Raw genomic sequence first — 20,494 nt, 5'->3', positions numbered from 1 at the left:
TACTAGCTTATCAATGGATATCCGAAAAGTTTCTTCTAGCAGAAAATAACATGAGCTACAATGTAGCAATCAGCACTTTGCTGGATTTTACAGTAAATTAAGGCTTATACACACTCGTGTTGCTGATTGTGTTCAGTCTTCAGATCGGCGGGGGAAAAAAATAAGCATTTTTGCTGACGGTGAAAATGATGGAATTGGACGTTTTATTAGTCTTGTAATGAAAACACAGCAATTTTTGCAAGGACTGTGCTATAGAGAACTGTAAAGATGCAGAGGCAGTAACTGTTATTAGGAAGTAGTGATGATCTCGTGAATGGGTACAGAGCTAGCCTGTCATTAACGAATTGCTTGAGATATAGAGTAGGTGATGTCTGCAGACCATAATTAGTACTATTTATTAACGGCATGCAGAGGGAATGAGTACCTTCAGAATGATAATTAATTTATATATTTCCTATAAATTGTATTGCACCACAAAGAAAGATCCACAATACACTCACAAGGAGTAAATTTATCATACATTCTATAAAGGAAAAATGGAGGTGTTGCCCATAGCAACCTATCGAATTCTAGAATATACTAGATAAACGATCATTAGAATTTGGTTGCTATTGGCAACACCTCCACTTTTTCTTTTTAGAAGGTTTGCTAATCCTACCCCTAAGACTTTTGTTATACACCAATATTATGGTATATAACACAGTGACTCTTCCAGTATTACTTATACACCCAGGTAGTTAAGACTGTAGCCTATAGTTATAACTGCAAGCAGAATTTTACATTACTAATAAATAAAATATACGTACACTTATACTTTGTATTTGTTAAACTTTTATAGGTGTAAGTGAGGGTACTTTGTATAAATATACACATATAAAAGGGTACAAAGTGCACTGTTATCTGATAAGCTGAACAATCTGGTAATATCTGTACTTAAAACTAAAATAGTTTAAAAAAATATATAATTTTTCAGGGTTGCACTGAACATAAGATTCTCATTGTGGCCCTTCAGGGGAGCACTGATTTGATGAGGTCTTTATCTCTTTTATTTTCAGAGCCCAGATCACTCAGATTTGACTGTGATTAGAGTTTTTTTGTAAACACTTACAGATATAAGGGGAGAATGTGATTAGTGAAAGGTTTGAAACCCTGGTACAAAGGACCCTAATGAAAGATATTGTACCCTAGACAAGTGTATTACTAACCTCCGGGAAAAATAATTTGCCAAAGCTGTTCAGACAGACCAGGAATTTGGGAGCAACATTTTCAATTACTCAGTGTCTTTGTCACTTACAGGCTCCTAGAATGGAAAATAAGAAACATGTGTGGGGCTAAAGTATTCTGTAACTATTCTTGCAGATGTGAATCTGGGAGTCCAGAACATAACTCCTCTACTGTGGAACAAGATTTAGCTGCGTTAGATGCAGAAATGGCACAGAAATTAATAGAGCTGAAAGAACAACAACAGCAGCAGCTTCTTAATCTCCGACAAGAGCAATACTACAGTGAGAAATATCAGAAGAGAGAACATATCAAACAGGTTGGTGAGAATTACTTACTTTGCATGCATTTAGTTGTTCCCTCAAGTGTGCTGTACAATTATTATTGATTATTACAGAGGTGTCACGCATTGAAATGTTATATAAAGGTTTATGAAACCATAGAACAAAGGGTGTAGTACGAGTTATCGGTGCTGTAAACACTGACAATGTTTACTCCTACATAATTATTCCGATAATAAACAGAGCGACATAGAAAAAATTACTACTTACCATTGAAGACAAACAGGAAATCAGATGAGAGGACATTGCGGCACTTACAAATGCCGCCAGATGCGTTTTTTCTATGTCGCTCTTTTCCTTATCGGAATAATAATGTAGGAGTAAACAGTGTCGGTGTTTACAGCACCGATAATTCGATTACCACCAAGAACAAATAGGATGAGGATGTTGGGTGATGTGAGATAAGAATGTTGGATGATGTGGGATGAGGATGTTGAATGTTGTGGGATGAGGATGTTGGATGAAGTGGGATGAGGATGTTGGATGAAGTGGGATGAGGTTTTTGGGTGATGTTGGCTTAGGATGTTGGATTATGTGGGATGAGGATGTTGGATGTTGAGGACTATGGTGTAACTACCGTCAGAGCTGCACATGCAGGCACAGCGATGATGGAGGCCTGGTGAGACATGTTTATCCACTCCAGAGGCCTCTGCTCTGCCCTTCTGAGCATGTACAGTGACTGAAACAATCACAGTGAAGCCCAAACAGGACTTCACTGTACACCCACCAGTCTTTCAGCATGCCCGCGAAGAGTACACCCCTGTGTGAGTGCATCGCCAAACTGAGACCTTTGAGTACATGACAATGACTCGTAGATACAGGAACATGGAAAGGTATCTGACAAAGAGATGTGCGTTCCTAGAAACAGAAACGTTAATACACATGGCGCAGTCCCATTATTCATATGTGTACAGATGGAGATTTGGTGATTTAAAATGTGCTGGTATAAAAGACGAGAGATTAGCCATAAAACACACATGATCACTGTGAATTATATTGTTATGCCCATTGGTGGGAACAATGTGGCTGACAAAATTGATAAGTAAAAATCAAGTCAGGTTGATGTTTTGCAAATGGAAATTGTTCTCAACCCTGCTGTTCTCATGGCCCTTTACGCTGCCTTTCTGCGTTGTGTCATAGTGATGATTGAGCAGTACCAGATTAGCTCTACAGGCACTGTCCTTTGTGGACATTTTTTCTAAAATTCCATATAATAGGTTAAGAGAGCTTATTTTACAAATCTGCCATATCTGGATCGGTTAGATACAATCTTTACCAGGACTTGTCCTGTACGGTGTTGTGGGTTTTGCCGCAATGCTCACTCTGAATATCACATTGAGATCTAGGCATATGCCCAACACCTAGCAAAAGAGACTTTATAAAGTGATTTAAACTATGTGGAAATAGATTGTCTAGAATTGGTAGAAGTGTTATGATTCATTAGGGCATATTCAATTGTTGAATATCCCCGCGGCGTTAAAGTTATTACCGTCATTACGGTAATAGTAAGCTGGATTTCAGCTCGCAGCTCCCTGAGCCGCGAGCTGAAATCCAGCGATAAAACTACCATAATCAGGGGCAACCGCAGGATTTGTAGAGGGGGGTTTCCACACCACGCCACCAGTGGGCGTGACCAGCATGCATGGGGGCGTGGCTATAATTTTAGACAGTGCTTGGCTGCTCTCCAACTCTTCCTATCCCCATAATATACATGGGCAATTCTGTGTGCACTACTGTTAGGTACACGCAGCTCTCCCTTTCATCATCGCCATCACCATTTATTTATATAGCGCCACTGATTCCACAGCACTGTACAGAGAACTCACTCACATGAGTCCCTGCCCCATTGGAGCTTACAGTCTAAATTCCCTAACATACACACACACACACACACACACACACACACACACACACACACACACACACACAGACAGAGAGACTAGGATCAATTTTGATAGCAGCCAATTAACCTACTAGTATGTTTTTGGAGTGTGGGAGGAAACCGGAGCACCTGGAGGAAACGCACGCAAACACAGGGAGAACATACAAACTCCACACCGATAAGGCCATGGTCAGGAATTGAACTCATGACCCCAGCGCTGTGAGGCAGAAGTGCTAACCACTTCGCCACCGTGCTCCCTTTTCAAGCAGAGCCGTGTGAAGCTGGAGCAGGGTCCAGCCACCTCAATTATACAGTGCTCCAGGCTTGGAGGGGGGTTTCCAGGCGCTAGGAACCCTCTCCTCGGTTTGCCTATGATAATAACGGTATTTAAGCACACTCTTACCGTAATAAGGGTAATAGTGTGCGGAGCGCAAGATTTTCGGTGTTTCCGCCAACAATTGAATATGCCCCATTGAGGTGAACAATTTTTAATTATGATGAATGGTACCTTGACTAAGTTGCAAGTAATGAAAAAGTTAAGTGTACTCTAATGAGAGTAATAAGCTCACCTTAAATGGCTGTAATGTGAATCTGTTGTTCAGTAAAACCCTGCACTGATGATTTTCTTAAGCTTACTTGCAGATTATTCACCTTAGAGGGAGCAATGTGTTTATGAGTGTTCAATGAGTTTTAGCATGCACTCGTTTCATCTATAGTTTTGCATACTTATAAATTTGCTGGATTTCTTGCATGAAAACCTACAAAATAGAGAGTATGTTCAACACCAATTTTGGATAAAAGTTGGTGATGTGTAAAAATCTATTGTATATCTGAAAGGTCAGTCATTGATTTTATTGTTTAATCCATTCTTCAATGTTGCTATAATTTACAAGTGAGATTGGTTGTTTAACACTTAGAGCACTGCCATGTGAGACTCATATTGCTTGAGAGCAAGGCCCGAAATAACCAAGCACACATCTCTTGTGTCTTTTCAATCATTACCAGATCAGTGCAGGTGGATCTTATCCCCCCCCCCCCCCCCCACTCAGCCCTTCAAAGTGTATATTGAATTTCTTTTAAATAACTTTGTATGTGCCCCTCCCCCCCCCCCCCCCTTTCAATGTAATAGAAGGGTGGGCAACTTTGTATCATTAATATGTACAGTCAATTGCAACACATGTAGCAAACTTTATATTGACTTTCGGCCAGATATGAACTCCAGTTTAATGTATAGAGTAATGTTTTCAAAAGAAGGCCTAAACTGTATAACAAAACCTGTGTCACTGACAGGGTTATAGTGCTAAAGTTATAGTGCTGTGTTTTCCCAGGAAATAAATCACCAACCATCTTAGGTAAACGGAAACCAAACAATCAGATTGTATACATTGAGCATGTTGCTTCACTTGCAGAGAAGACGCACTTTTCTCAATGAATTTACCCTACATTAAGCCAATTTCCATTCCTGGATTGTTTCATTTTCCTCTGTGTTTCTGCATTGTACTTGGAGTAAGGTACAATTAAAGTATCCCCCAGGGCTCCATTTAAATTAATATTTGCTCAGAATTAAATCTGCTTCACACATGAATGAACCAACTGTTCTTGTAATAGGTATTTCATTGATGAATTGTTCATTGTTCTAGAGATTTTTCTCTTACAAATAACAATGCATAATTATGGTTTGCATACAGTTGAGCTGTGGGCTAATTTTGGGATAATCTTCATTTAACTTTTCTTACACAATTAAATAATTTCCATATGCATGACATATGAGGTACAAGCTCAAATGTTTTAGGCACCTCTGCGTTGCGCAGTAACCTCAAGTCATTGACTTGCGCAGTTTGTGGCGAAAGACAGGAAGCACTTGCAAAATAAGTATGAAAGAAAATGAGTCAGACACTTCACCAGTCGTCGAAGTGGGTTGTTTAACATGCTTGCCAACTCTCCCGGAATGTCCGGGAGACTCACGAAATTTCCGGTAGGTCTCCTGGACTCCCGGTAGAGTAGGTCAGCAGAATTAGAACCGCAATGATGCGATTCTTAGGGAATAGCGTCCTTTTGGCCTCGCTGTAAAATGACTCGTCCACATCATTACATCACGGGAGCGCGGGCCAAAAATGTTGTAATTTGCTAAGTCCCGCCGCCTCCACCCATACCCCTTTCAGGAACTCACGGAGGGACACTTGAAAAAGTAGGCAAATATGGGTTGTTATAGGACATTATGTCATACCAGCGCTACGTGCACTGTTCTTCTAATTCATGGGAATCAATTGTCACAAACAGATTTGTCTCAGAAGCCATAGTGGGTGGGCTATTTACATAGGCCTCAGTGCATTTTGGTCTCCAGAAAAATGCTGCCTGATACCACTCAGTCAGTAAGACAGATTTGGCCATACAGTAAACATGTTACTACTTGGTGATAGAGCCAGATATATGTCCCCTGTGTGTGTGTGTTTGTATGGGTCTGTGTGTTCTCCTTAAAATAATAATTTTCACCCACTGTCTCTATTTACATATGTGCCTCTCTGTTCCAGCTCATTCAGAAACTGACTGATGTGGCTGAGGATTGCCAGAACAACCAGCTGAAAAAACTCAAAGAAACTTGTGAAAAGTAAAGGAAACTTTTTACTGTCTATAAGATATTGGCAGTTTTGTACTTTAGTTGCACGTTTCACCCTTCTCCATCTTATTTTCTCTTTCAGGGAAAAGAAAGAGTTAAAAAAGAAGATGGACAAAAAGCGACAAGAGAAAGTCACAGAAACAAAAGCAAAAGATAAAAATCAAATGGAAGAGTAAGTAACGTCCGTTACCCATTTTTCCATCAGCTCGCCCCTCTAACGGAATCCTGATTTATGGTTCTAATCTTTTTTGTTTTCCTGCTTTCAGAAATTAACACCCACAAATTCTGTAATAGAATTCTAGGACTCCATCATAAAAGAGGCTGGAGATCCCATTCTACTCTTGTAGGATCCCTGCCAGTCCTTTACCAGCAGGGGTAGCAGTGGTAGCAATAGGGCCAAGGGTCTCTGAGGGTCACACTGTGACCCCAATATGCACCAAACAGGCCACGCTGAGGCTTTCACACTTCAGGGGACCCCTGACACAAATTTTGTTTCGGGGCCCAGGGGCTGTCAGCTATGCCATTGACCACACCTGTTTCCTGACCCTGAGATAGGTGCATACAACATTCATAGTGTACAGAATGCGTGAGCACAAGGAAGTCATGTGATCTCACACGGTGATGTCATCAGACTAACCCCTAAGAGGAGAACCAGCTCTGCTGAATCAGGTCTCTCTTGCTACCAATCATGTGTGTAATCTGGATCTAATATTACTTGATGGCATACTTTTATGCTTGTTCTGCCGCTGTACTTGCTAAATAGATTGTACATGGGGAAACCTTTACCACTGAGCCCCAGCAATACCTACCACTGGCGATGCTCAGAGATAGCTACTGCCACCGGTAGCCATTAATGAATAGGAAGAAGTCCTATCTCCAGCAAAAACGGATGTTTTGGCTCGTTTTCTCCATTTAATAAATAGGCCCATATATATATTTATTTACAATGACTTGAAGCACAAACTATAAATGCAGGAACACACGAAATGAAGAGAATTAGCTGAATATTGAGACCTTTCAGATAAGCAGAAGGCTGTCTGCAGTGTCGTAGTGTCACACAAGTAGTTCCAAACTGCAACACTATATTCTGAATCCAGATTAGTGAAACACTACAGTCAGTGGGAAACATTTTCCTGTCACGTGATGGTGTATGCAGTATGGCAAGATCTCAGTTATGTGTAACCCCCGGTCACTGTGTATAGTGTGGGGTGTAAAGGATACACAGTTCACCTTCTTCTCCAGCCCTGACCATGGGTGTAAATGACCAGCGGGTCCCTGTACATGCAGGTGTTTCTTTGTAAGTCGTGGGACACAGGTGACGTCACCATACTTGTCAACTCTCCCGGAAAATCCGGGAAACTCCCGAAATTCGGGTCAGTCTCCCGGGCGAGCTGGCATTTCTCCCGCATCCCAGGTTTCACAGAGGGGGATGCGGAAGAAATGTCGCGGGGTCGCGGGGGGCCCCTCCCGCCCTCCAGTCACTCCCCCTCTCCCGGAAACTTGTTTCCCGGGAGTTGGCAAGTATGGACGTCACTTTGTGGTGCAGTGCAATAAAAGTCCGAATAATTTGGGCGCCAGACCATCTCTGTGACAAACTGAACTCTTTATTTACACTCCTCTTCCCCCAGCACGAGAATCATAAAGGTTGCAGCAATAAAGAAATTTATATACAGCTCCTTACTCTCTCCAGCACAGTTCTTAATGTTATCTAGATGTAATATTACATCAGTGTTGGCTAACCTGTGACACTCCAGGTGTTGTTAAACTACAAGTCCCAGCATACCCTTCCAGCAATAAGCTGCTATATATTGACAAAGCATGCTGGGACTTATAGTTTCACAACACCTGGAGTATCACAGGTTAGCCAAAACTGTATTACATAGATCATCTGCAATTTGCTCTGAATTTCAACTAGATTAGGAATATTGCTGTTATTTAGATTATTTTGTTATTGTGTTTTTATTTACATTGTACATGCATTTTTTTATATTATTTGTATCTTGTGTGTCTTTAGTTATTAAATGATTTATATATTTTTAATTTGACTGGTTCTTTGGATATAATTGTCTTTTTTATTAGAATTTAATTAGTATTGTAATTGCACAGTTATACTGTTTGGTTTAAGTCCCATCTGCACAGTTTAGTGTTGTTTTTCTGTGTTATACCTATATTGGAGGATTAACACTTCCTTCTAGGAACAGCTGCATTTGGGATTTTTTATAACTATTTATGATTCACATATAACATCTATTATTTAGCACCCGAGACAAGTTTGGTTTATTATTATTAATAATAATAATAATAATAATAATAATAATAATAATAATAATAAGACTACTGTAATTACACTTCCATTACAATCCCATTATTTGTGTTTATTCCATAGGGAGAAGACAGAAATGATCCGATCATATATCCAGGAAGTTGTGCAGTACATTAAAAGGGTAAGATCTCGGATTTCATTATATTTATATGGAATATCTGTGTTCCACTTAGTAATAAATGTCTTGTTGCTGATCCATGCCAGACAGACATTGTATTTTTTTTATTTATTTTTTAATTGCTGCAGCTACGTTTCTTTTGGATAATGACTTTAATACATTAGGTAGTGGAAAAATAACAGTGGTCACAGGAGAAACATAAAAGTAATTTATGGGGTAAAATCTAATATGAAACAAGGAACAGGAAATGTTCTTGTATGAAATATTGTGCTGGTTGATGAGGATGAGGACATACAGATACAATAAAACGTAAGATCCTTACATTTGTAGCTGATGTATAAGCATACTGTATGTTCAGTTTGATAGACGATGTATCATTATTTATCAAACCGCCCCCACTTAATCAATAAAAAGGAAATTCCTCTTAGTAATGTGACATAACCATGTTTAATGGGATCAGCTGGCTAAGGCTAGATAGACACATGCAGTTTTATGGCCGCCTATGGTGCAATGCATGTGCCAGATGGTGAACGCAGCTTGATCTAAATGAAATATAGTGAGCAGAGATCCCCATGGAGGAATGCATTGACAGTATGTTGATGAAAAGAATGACAGACCAAAAATAGAACAAGCAGCTTATCAGGTCCATTAGGCATTTTCTAAAAGTACAATGAGCGCTGTCACTGAATTTTCTACATTAAAGTTTTATCATCACAATGTTTACCTCTGTTGATGCTGCATTCACCGTTTGGTGAGCACAGCACGGGCAACACACCATGTTCAGGCATGAAACCACTGCCGTACTCCTTTTACTAATAGCCGATAGGGGACTATTTATTAAACACTTTTGTGCCTTAAATCCTACAAAAACTGCCATTTTCGCAGGATTATGACTGAAGTAAGTACTGGGGCTATTTAGGAAGACTCTAGCATCGGAGAAATCACAGATATCTCCTGCGTTTACTACAGTTGCGATAACTAGTGTTGTCCCAATAGCATACCTCTCAACAGGCAAGTGCCCGGCAGCCATACAAGTGACCACGTCTGGATGGGGGCATGGTCACTCCCCCAGAGGGCTGCGCTAGCCTGCACTCCACCCAGAGGACTGTGCTAGCCTGCACTCCACCCAGAGGACTGTGCTACCCTGCACTCCCCCCAGAGGGCTGCGCTAGCTTGCCCATTAGCAGTCTCCCTTCTTCCAACATTCCCACCTGCGAACAAACATGTCCCTGGATGGGAAAGAAAGACAGAGCCCTAAATTTGGGACTGTCCTGCTGAAATTGGCACTTTTTGGAGGTATGCCCATAGTTCTCCTATCGCCTATTGATGGTTAAAACACAGGTTTTCGCTGATAATGGGGCTTTTTGCGCTTTGATTAAACAGCCCGTTAGTACCACACATTCACCAGAATGTTTGTGCCCATTTGTACTGCCAATCAAATCTATAATCAATGCCAGTAAGCACATGTAGCCATCTTTGTTTATAAACATGTCATTTTGGTTACAGTCACAAATGTGGGAAATTAGCCATATTGAGGTAAAATGAGTAATCTCTGTTTTAATTGCACTCTTACATCATAGATGTCTCTCTTTTAAATAGATACTTCACACTGTTCCAGTATCTATGACAACTGTGTATAATCACCTGTGATTGAGACTTTTCATATCTAAAGATTACCATGCTGATAAGAAATCACAGTGTGCAGCAAGAGCTTTCATAACGTGTATGTCATATTCACAGTCTACACATACTTTAAATATTGCTGAAATACTTACAATATTTTTCTTTTAGGGGTGAGCGTTATTTAGTCTGATAATGAACTGAACTGGACTGCTATAGGTTTGCCACCATTACTGGCCTATTAATAACATTGTCTCAGAGTCATATTTCTAATGTGTGTTTGACCAGAGTCTGCAATTCCTGCTCACCTGGGATGGCCTTGGTTTTAAAATGGGGATAAATAGAACAACCTGTAGCCAATCAGATTATCAGAATGATCACAGCAGCAGGAGGTGAGTGAGGCAATGACCTGACTATGTTAGTGAGGACAGGGCGGCATATGACAGGAGCAGGGGCAGGATGAGGCGGTGTTTAGAGGTCAGCAAGAAGGCAAAGGCTAAGTATGGCGATAACAGAAGAAAATCATTGAACCATTGCCTTATTCTTTGAATAAACCTTTTTTCAATATTTAAAGGTTTTCAAATATTTGTTATTTTTTTCAATATTTTTTATTTACTCTTTTTTTCCGTGATGTTACAATTTTGCCATTTGTGTAATTTTTAGTATGTGTGTTTTCATTTTTGAATAAATATTGTGTATTTTAATTGATTTGTGGACTTAGGTATTAGTATATTTTTTTAATATATATACAGGCTCTGTTTTATCATTTTTCCATTTCAATTTTCACTTCCGCTGTGCGTGTGTGAGCTGGCTGGCCCCCTCACACACGTGTATATCTGTGGAGACTGGCTAGGTGAAGCTGTTAGTTAACCCTTACTGACCCAGGGCAGTATTAACGGGACAGCTGAGATTTTGCTTATAAATATCATCAATAAAAAATGTTTTTATCGCTGTGATAAGTTGCAATAAAAAAAAAATCATAATTATCATCACATTTTGATAAATAGGCTCCTAAGAGCAAGGGGCAGGTCCTCCAGAAGCACAAATTGTGGTGTTAAACCACAGCTTTATATGCGTGCATCCAACGTCTTACCTACCACTTGGCAACTCTGGTGCTAGTGAGGGTGGGTAAACCATTCCGTTTATTAAATCAGGGAAGGGGTGTAGCCTCCTCGCAGGGGAGGGGCATGTTGACATCACAAGGGGTCATGAAGCACTAGGCTGCCCCCGATACCCTTCCGCTGCCAGATACTCCAGTGGCAGGTGCGTGTGGCACCGTCTCACCACTCTTCTGCTGTGCAACGCAGTGGTGTATGGGACATACCTTCAAAACTTCCAAGTAGTTCGGAAGAACATCTTGAATATGCCCCAGTCGGCCTGAATCACGTTTGGATGCAACTTGCATGCAAATTGTAATGTCTGTTTCTAAACATGTGCAGAGCTATTTAACGCAACATACGACATGAAAACGGATTTATGTCCGAACATGAATCAGGCCAAAATTTGCAAATTGTGCTCAATTTTTGGAATCATGGTTAATATCAGCAAATGTGCAATTTGCTTAAATATACTGCTTCGGTGAATCATGATAAGTCTCACCCACTTTTTGAAATTCTAGTATTTTTGTGCAGTGGAAATTTCTGTACGCCCTTCAAGAAAGCACTAAACACCCATAACAATGTGCACACTCACCGCTCTATTTAATTTTAATAACTTCATACTATGGGCCAGGAATTAGCAAGGGATGCCCCTCCACTGCCCATCTCCCCCCATAGGTTGGTGCATTTTACACTGAGGTCTGCTTTGTTTGTTGTAAATGACCTCCAAGGTGTTCAAGAGGCTTCTGCTAAACAAATTAAGCGATTACAAAAAGAAAATAATAATTTTCAGTTTACTGTTTTCTGAAATTGAAATTCGACTTGTTGTAGAATATTTCTTTGAACAAAGACTGGCTCTGATGTAACCAAATCAGCTGCCCGAGATACACTTAGGAAAGACCACTGCCCAAAAAAGTGATCAATAATAGATATAGTAGTATACCTTAAGGGCTAATTCTTCAAAAACGCAGTTTAAACGAGGTATTCCTCATAGTATGTAAAGGTAGTCCTCAACGTAATTGGCACTAAATGAACTCTAAGACAGAGAATATTTCTTTGTTCCAAGTCAATGTAATGTTTCAGCTCTCAGGGTACAATATGCCCTTAATGTTCTTGTATGTCCTGCACACGGGGGGATGCATCTAGGGGTCAACCATTGCTGATTCCTTTTTATAGACGTCATGCAATGCAGAATCACTGACTCTCTTTCAGATGCACACTATCCGCTTTCCCCTTCTAACAAATGATATCACAACGTGTAACCTGTGTATTTCATCCCTCCCAACATTTGGGTAGGCAGCCTGGGCACAGGGGGCGATGTTACATCTTGATGGGGGCGTGGCCATGCCTGGGGGTGTGGCCACACACCATGGGGTGTATCTAGCGCTTTTGAAGTGCTAGGCTTTCTGTTCTCTCCTCCCGTCCGAAACTTTCATTACTGTGTGCATCAACGATCAGCACAAATCTGTCCTGAGTGGGATGGCGGGACATGACCCTCAAAATGAGCTGTCCCGCCTAAATCGGGATGGTTGGGAGGTATGATATTTGAATATCTGGATAGCTGTTGGTGCTAATGACAAGTACCGAAATGTATTGTGTTTTATTACAATCAGTATGTCATAGACAATACACTGCTTGAAGCCCACCCCCATTGCTTGTGGCCCCTGCACTTAGGTGACATCACACCAGTAGACAGGTTGTTACTACCCATGATGCTTTTATTGTTATTAGACTGTCTGAATGAACTTACATATGGCATTTTTACTAGCAAAAGCCATCTACTGCCCTATACAAGTTCCCCTCACAAATGTTCCAGATATAAGCCTTTCATTGCTTGCTAGTTCCCTGGATGGTTTGCCAGGCTCTAAACGATGCATTCTAGAATTTCACGATTATTGTGTATCAGCAGTTCATTCGCACAAGAGAAATACAAGTGACTTGCAGGTATCGGTGTCAGGTATTGGCTGCTTGATGCAAGAACTTTAAGTAAGCCATGATATAAATATAGTGTTTAAAGGATGGGATACAGTATATCTTTTCACTATTAAGTATTTAAATATTACAGCGCATATTAAATCATTTTGGGAGGAATTTGCATTTTGTAATTACATAATTTGATAAGTGAGTAACTTGTACTTGAAGCCAATTTATATTTCTGAGTATTTTAATTACCCCAAATGCCAACCTAATATATATTTGCATATGCAGCCAGGAACTGTTTTCTCCCAGCAACTCGTAATTTAAAATGTACATCACATTTCAGTGGGCTAAACATTTAAAGCAGAAAATAAATTATTTAAAAATAAAAGGGAATCTCAGCAAGTATGGTCGTTGCACTGTCAGAAAATAGGGACCAAAGCAGATCAACTATAAAATCTCAGAGAATCTAAAATCTCTAGAGTTGGGCACAATTTGCAATTAAGGGGGGGGGATGCTGAAATACATGTATCTAGAGAAAAAGACAGTTGTTATCAGCGCTTGTCCTTAACACTGCATATATATGTGTGTGTGTGTGTGTGTGTATCTAGCAGACATGAAGTATTGGTTCATAGTTTGATAAAAACATTTAAGCCTGCATCCCAGCGTCGAGGGCACCTCATTGTATGCAGGTCCTACACTGACCTACATGTATCTAGGGATACATGCGGCTCAGCATACTGCGGAAAATACATGTGTTGGAAGCACACATGTTTAAAGCATAACATACCTGTAAATTGTATGATACACTTTAAGCATGTCATGCAGTATAGAGGAAACTTTTATCATCATCATCTTGATGATGACGAGTGGCATTTTAATGTGTGTTACTTAATAAATATTTGTTTTTTAAAAAAAGTAACACCACCCTCCAAAAAGTGCTACTAGCACGAGCGCTCATAGCCCAGGTTGGCAGCAGAATTGTGGGGTCACCCTCCAGTAAGGCCACTACCAGCACCAGGTTGGTAGCGGAATTGTGGGGTCGCCCTTCGGTAAGGCCACTACCAGCACCAGGTTGGTAGTGGAATTGTGGGGTCGCCCTTTGGTAAGGCCACTACCAGCACCAGGTTGGTAGCGGAATTGTGTGATCGCCCTTTGGTAAGGCCACTACCAGCACTAGGTTGATAGCGGAATTGTGGGGTCGCCCTTTGGTAAGGCCACTACCAGAACCAGGTTGGTAGCAGAATTGTGGGGTCGCCCTCCGGTAAGGCTACTACCAGCACCAGGTTGGTAGCGGAATTGTGGGGTCGCCCTCCGGTAAGGTCACTACCAGCACCAGGTTGGTAGCGGAATTGTGGGATCGCCCTCCGGTAAGGCCACTACCAGCACCACGTTGCTAGCGGAATTGTGGGGTCGCCCTCCGGTAAGGTCACTACCAGCACCAGTTTGGTAGCAGAATTGTGGGGTCACCCTCCGGTAAGGCCACTACCAGCACCAGGTTGGTAGCGGAATTGTGGGGTCGCCCTCCGGTAAGGTCACTACCAGCACCAGGTTGGTAGCGGAATTGTGGGGTCGCCCTCCGGTAAGGCTACTACCAGCACCAGGTTGGTAGCAGAATTGTGGAGTCGCCCTCCGGTAAGGCCACTACTAGCACCAGGTTGGTAGCGGTATTGTGGAGTCGCCCACCGGTAAGGCCACTACTAGCACCAGGTTGGTAGCGGAATTGTGGAGTCGCCCACCGGTAAGGCCACTACTAGCACAAGGTTGGTAGCGGAATTGTGGAGTCGCCCTCCGGTAAGGCCACTACTAGCACCAGGCTATGACCATACTTACCTACTTTTGAAGCCAGTCGTCCGGGATGGGGTCCGTCGAGGGGGCGTGGCCACGCGGGATGCACCGTTAGGCTCCACCCCTGTCAAGCTTACGAAATTCTGACCAATCGTAGCAGTGGGCGGGGCCACGATGGAGCGGTTAGCTCCACCCCTACCATCTACAACAACGGGGAGATGCTGGATCCGGGATTTTTGCCTGCTCTCTCAGGAGTCCAGAAGAACTCCCAAAACTCCCATAGGCAACTATGGCTATGACAGACTGCAGTAGGGAAATCTGCAACGTGGGGTCCCCCTGCTATAATGTCAGCCAACATAGAGATACGCTAATAGGGGCATTTCAGTGTCAGGGGAACTTGAAAAGTTCTTCCTCAGAGTTTATGGGCCATATGAAGGACACTGTTGACACTTTAGAGCAGTGGATCCCAAACTTTTTCAGTTCAAGGCACCCTTAGGGTCTCCATAATTTTTTCAAGGCACCCCTAAGCCAAAATAATTACCAAGTAGTCCCCTGCCTTCCTTACCGCTGGCCCTGGCTGAGGCACCCCTGTGAGATCGCCAAGGCACCCCAGGGAGCATAGGCACACAGTTTGGGAACCACTTTAGAGTTTAGAGTTTAAACCTAAGATTAAACCTAACCTTATAGCTTGTAGTTCATGGCTATTTTGTTTAGATTCGTATTATTTTCACAAAAAAATTCAATTTTCACTGTTTAATTGCTGGAGCTGCTGCAGTGTTTTACTGTCACTTGTCTATCTGCGCACTTTTTATTATGTTGCAAACAGACGTTTTTTATTTTCGTTAATCAACTGCTCTTATTGACTAGGTAGTCTGAGAACAACTGCATGAGTTCATAGAATGTATATAGTAATAGAGTATATGTCATAAAGCATCCATACCTCCCAACTGTTCCGTTAAATGTTGGGAGATACACATAAAGGAAGGTGGTGGACATGCACTAAAATCAGCAAGAGAGACAATAATTACCCTGAAATGACATTGCTGTACATTTAAAAGGATATAATGAGGTAAAGGAGCATGATAGTGTCCCTTTAGATTATTCTTTCCAATTGAATAGTTAAACTTTATTGTACACTTCTATTCTTGTTTCAGTCATGGTTAAAAATGGAAACTTTTACTGTGGGACATGAACTACATTAACAGGACGTGTTATAGAAGATTGATCACAACGATGATTCTGTTTTATTAATGAAATACATTGATTTTCTGGTGGGATCTTTCGTTCAGTCAGCTGAAACAATTGGATTATTCTGGCACTATCATTATTTATGCTCCACCATTCCATGTCTTTAAACTAGTAGAAAATAAATGAATTACAGGGGCAGACTATTTAGTACAACACTTCTGACTGAGGAGCATACTCAAAGAGAACTCGCTGAGATGTCTACAAATATTGGTTCAGCTTACATAATGGCTGCCTTCAGGGACAGTAGGTATAGAAGTAGCATTAGTATTATTATTATTATTATTATTATTATTATTATTGCTATTATTTCATTTGTTTATAAATCATCAACATATTATGCAGTGCTGTGCATTTAGGGGATCATGCTACAAATACATTACATACAATGACAAGAAACAGACATTAAGGATGGCCCTGCCCAAAGAGCTTACAATCTAAGGAACGTGATAAATAAAGTAGCAAAATAACAGTTACATAATTATTATATACAATTATGTATAATGATAATGTTTTTGCCATTAAACTATTTATTCCAGGATGTGGTGTGACGTGTATGGTATTTTAATGTTGATTTCTAGTAGAATTTGTTTGTGTTATTCACTTTATTGCATTACATTTTCCAGTTAGAAGATGCTCAAAGCAAACGACAAGAAAAACTTATAGAAAAGCATAAAGAGATTCGTCAGCAAATCCTGGATGAAAAGCCCAAGGTAACATGTCCTATAATTTCCCCGCCTCTGTTCTACAACATATATTTTTAGCTTAAAATAAACAGAATGTAAAAAATGTCATTGTTTAATTTTAGAGCTGACCGCCCTTTAGCATTCTTTTTACCATTTATAAAAATAACTTGAAAACAATGTGTGTTCTGTGTGCTGCCTAACACTGTAATGTAAAGGTATGAACGTATGCAGACATACAGTTAGGAGCAGAGCAGAAAAAGGAGCAACTTTGCACCTTGGCAAAACCATGTTGCACCGCAAGGGGGCAAAAGTTAAAATGTGCCGACAGATTTAGAATTGGGAGGGGGCGTGTCCTAGCTCAACTCTAAATCACAGTGTAAAAATAAAGCTGTCCAGTATGTGGGTCTGCTACATGCAAAAGCAGCCGGTATTTTGCCTACACGCAAAAACCTAAATACTTTGGCGGCACTTACAATGCAAAATGGTTTGTCACGGAGCAAATTTGTATCTTTTTTTTTTGACAGGAGCCGCACACCTTTACTTACATGGTTGCTCTATACTGTGTTGATGGGTAAATGCTCGGATTTGCATCATGTTAGTCTAGCCCCACCAACTTGCCTACACATGGATAAGTAGGAGTTGGCTGATCTGAAATACTCTGTTCTGCTGCTACCATTCTGGCACTGCAGGTCGGGCTACTCCCACCCACTTCATCTCAATCACATACGTTGTAACTGGCTTTGAAGGACCCTAGTTAAAAACACCTACAAAGTTATCGCTGATAATAGCAGGCAAGAATTAAGCATTTTGTTTCTTATTTTTAATTGGACCAGTAAGTGTCACAGTTCTGTTGGTAGTCTGAGCACAATCCTTTATGAATGAAGGCAATATGTAATTCATTTGTTACAACAGTTTTATTAACACATATCATAAACATAATTTAGTTCTATAGACATGTAGAATTTGCTGTCAGAATAGAATCTATAGATCTATCCAGACTTCCCATAGTATGTAAGTTCCCACCATAGACTGTTCAATGACTATATCGCCTTTTCTGTAAATAGTTCTTCCTTGGGTCGCCTTTCAGATTTCCTCCAATTTCAAAGTGTGTTTCATTATCCTAGCATTTATCTTATTTTTAATATACTACCTTCCTAAACTTTATTAAGACACTTACTATATATGAATGTTTCACTCATATCCCTCTATCTCTACTCTAAGCTGCACATGTTCAACTCTTGGGGTATATTTACTAAACTGTGGGTTTTGCAAAGTGGAGATGTTGCCTATAGCAACCAGTCAGATTCTAGTTATCATTTATTTAGTACATTCTACAAAATGACAGCTAGAATCTGATTGGTTGCTATAGGTAACATCTCCACTTTGTCAAACCCGCAGTTTAGTAAATAAACCCTTTGAAGTCGTTGCTGATTAGTTATGCAGCTTATAGACTATTTTGCTCCATCTGACTTGTTTTCTATTAATTCATTATCATTAATGCATTTAGTGCATTTCTAGTGCAGATCTCACGAATAACAACCGTGTGGTCAGATACTGCAAGAGTGTCTACGCTCCCACGATCATGTTTTATCGTCCCAAAACACATCATTTGATTTGGATTTCTAAACTTCCTAAAAATCACGATCACTGTTGGAACGATGTTGGGCAAATGTGGAAGTGTGCAGAGCCGTAACTTAAAATTTTAGTGCATGGGGTGAAAAGCAAAACTGCAGCTCCCCTATGACCTCAATTTTAACCAAATGAGCCTAAACTATTCATAAACTGCGTCCCCCTTAACATAGGCAAACCGAGAGGGGGTTTCCTAGTGTTTGGAAACCCCCCTCCAAGCCTGGGGCACTGTATAATTGAGGTTGCTGGACCCTGCTCCTGTTTCACACAGCTCTGTTTGAAAACAGTAGTGCACGCAGTATTGCCCATCTATATTATGGGGATAGGGAGAGTTGGAGAACAGCAAAGCACTGTCTAATATTATAGCCACGCCCCCCTGCATGCTGGTCACGCCCACTGGCGGTGTGGTGTAGAAACCCCCCTCTACAAATCCTGTGTTTCCCCCTGCTTAAGTGTTGTGCCCTGGGCGGCAGCCCCTCTCGCACAGCCCTAGTTACGGCCCTGAAGTGTGCACACACTAGCAGCAGATACTTCTAGGGTGTGTACAGAGTCACCAGATGTTCAGCAGATGGTTATGAGAGATGAAGATCACAGATCTGAAGGTAAATCGTGTAGGTGTGTACACATAAATCAGCATGCTCATCGGGACTTTCATTCGTTGGTGTAATCGTTACAGAGTTCATATCTGAAGTAAGGTTGCATAGGTGTGTACCCTGCGTTACTCATGGTGAGGTCTTAGGAGTGACACACACCTCTGTGTGCACAGCCAAGTATTCTAATGGCTTTTCCCACTGCTTGCTTACCTTCTTATAGTCTGAAACTATAACTCCAGGATCCTTTCCTCTGTTGTTGACATTACATCACCAGTCTGCATTCTGGTTTCTGTTCTTTCTGTCCACATGCTTCATTTAGATGCACCAGTTGTAGATTTTCATATTCTTCAGTTATTAATATATAGAATCTATTTATTGATTTAATGATTTATTGATATATATGTTTGATTCTATTAGCATGCACATGGGGCAGCACAGTGGCTTAGTGGTTAGCACTTCTACCTCACAGCACTGGGTGCATGAGTTCGGTTCCCAACCATGGAATATGTGTGGAGTTTGTATGTTCTCCCCGTGTTTGCGTGGGTTTCCTCCGTGTGCCCTGGTTTCCTCCCACACTCCAAAAACATACTGATAGGTTAATTGGCTGCTGTCAAATTGACCCTAGTCTCTCTCTCTCTCGCTCTGTGTGTGTGTGTAAAGGAATTTAGACTGTAAGCTCCAATGGGGCAGGGACAGATGTCAGTGAGTTCTCTGTATAAATAGCTGATGATGATAGTGATGCACATCTGGGACATAACTATTGTCTTTGTGTCATTATGAAAACATATGAAACTGAGACATGACGGACGAAGGATGTTAATGTAAACTTAAAATATTTATTGTAAATATATATTGTTAATATATGGTAGATAGTGTATCCATTGTTGTACAATTAATTTGAACAGCTTTCATAGCACGTTAAAAGGCCAGATCTATTCTGTATCAGATAACTGAAAGGGCTGGTCCAGTTTGCTGGAGTATTTATTTGTATGTTTTCCCAGCCATTATATAGTGTGTAACAATAGCTGTTGACAAAAATACCTTATTCAGATTTTATTTTCCTCTCGTCTTTAAATGGCAACTGAAGCATCTGTTTTCTTGAGATTAAGAATCAACAATCTGTTAAAATTTCCGAATTATGTGTATAATTGAGCAAAATAAAATAAAAATGTATCAATGCAGCAGAATAGAATAGAGCGTTGTTCTCATGCACGATATACACATTCTGGGTTACCCAGCGAGAGATTCCCCATACGCACATTCCTGTTCCTTAGACGTCAGCTCTGCATCTTTTAGTACACCTTGATCTAATTGTAGGGTATAGTGTAAGCTATGTTTGCACACAAGAAAATAATTCAAATTCAAGATGGGATTATTGGAGTAAGAGCCCTGTGTATAATATGATTCGCTCCATATG

General features: G+C 40.7%; 1 protein-coding gene across 1 annotated transcript in view; it reads left to right on the top strand.

The window, feature by feature from the left end:
* PLCB1 (phospholipase C beta 1) overlaps positions 1-20,494 on the top strand; it is a 532,247-nt gene that overhangs the window by 447,477 nt on the left and 64,276 nt on the right. Inside the window, exons 27-31 of the mRNA XM_075203998.1 lie at positions 1,360-1,540; positions 5,976-6,052; positions 6,144-6,233; positions 8,448-8,505; positions 16,796-16,882. Coding sequence (XP_075060099.1) covers positions 1,360-1,540; positions 5,976-6,052; positions 6,144-6,233; positions 8,448-8,505; positions 16,796-16,882 — 493 coding nt within the window. The remainder of the gene's footprint in view (positions 1-1,359; positions 1,541-5,975; positions 6,053-6,143; positions 6,234-8,447; positions 8,506-16,795; positions 16,883-20,494) is intronic.

Source organism: Mixophyes fleayi, chromosome 3 (genome assembly GCF_038048845.1).
Source record: "Mixophyes fleayi isolate aMixFle1 chromosome 3, aMixFle1.hap1, whole genome shotgun sequence".
Lineage (NCBI taxonomy): Eukaryota > Metazoa > Chordata > Amphibia > Anura > Limnodynastidae > Mixophyes > Mixophyes fleayi.
This window is presented reverse-complemented; position numbering and strand designations above follow the sequence as displayed.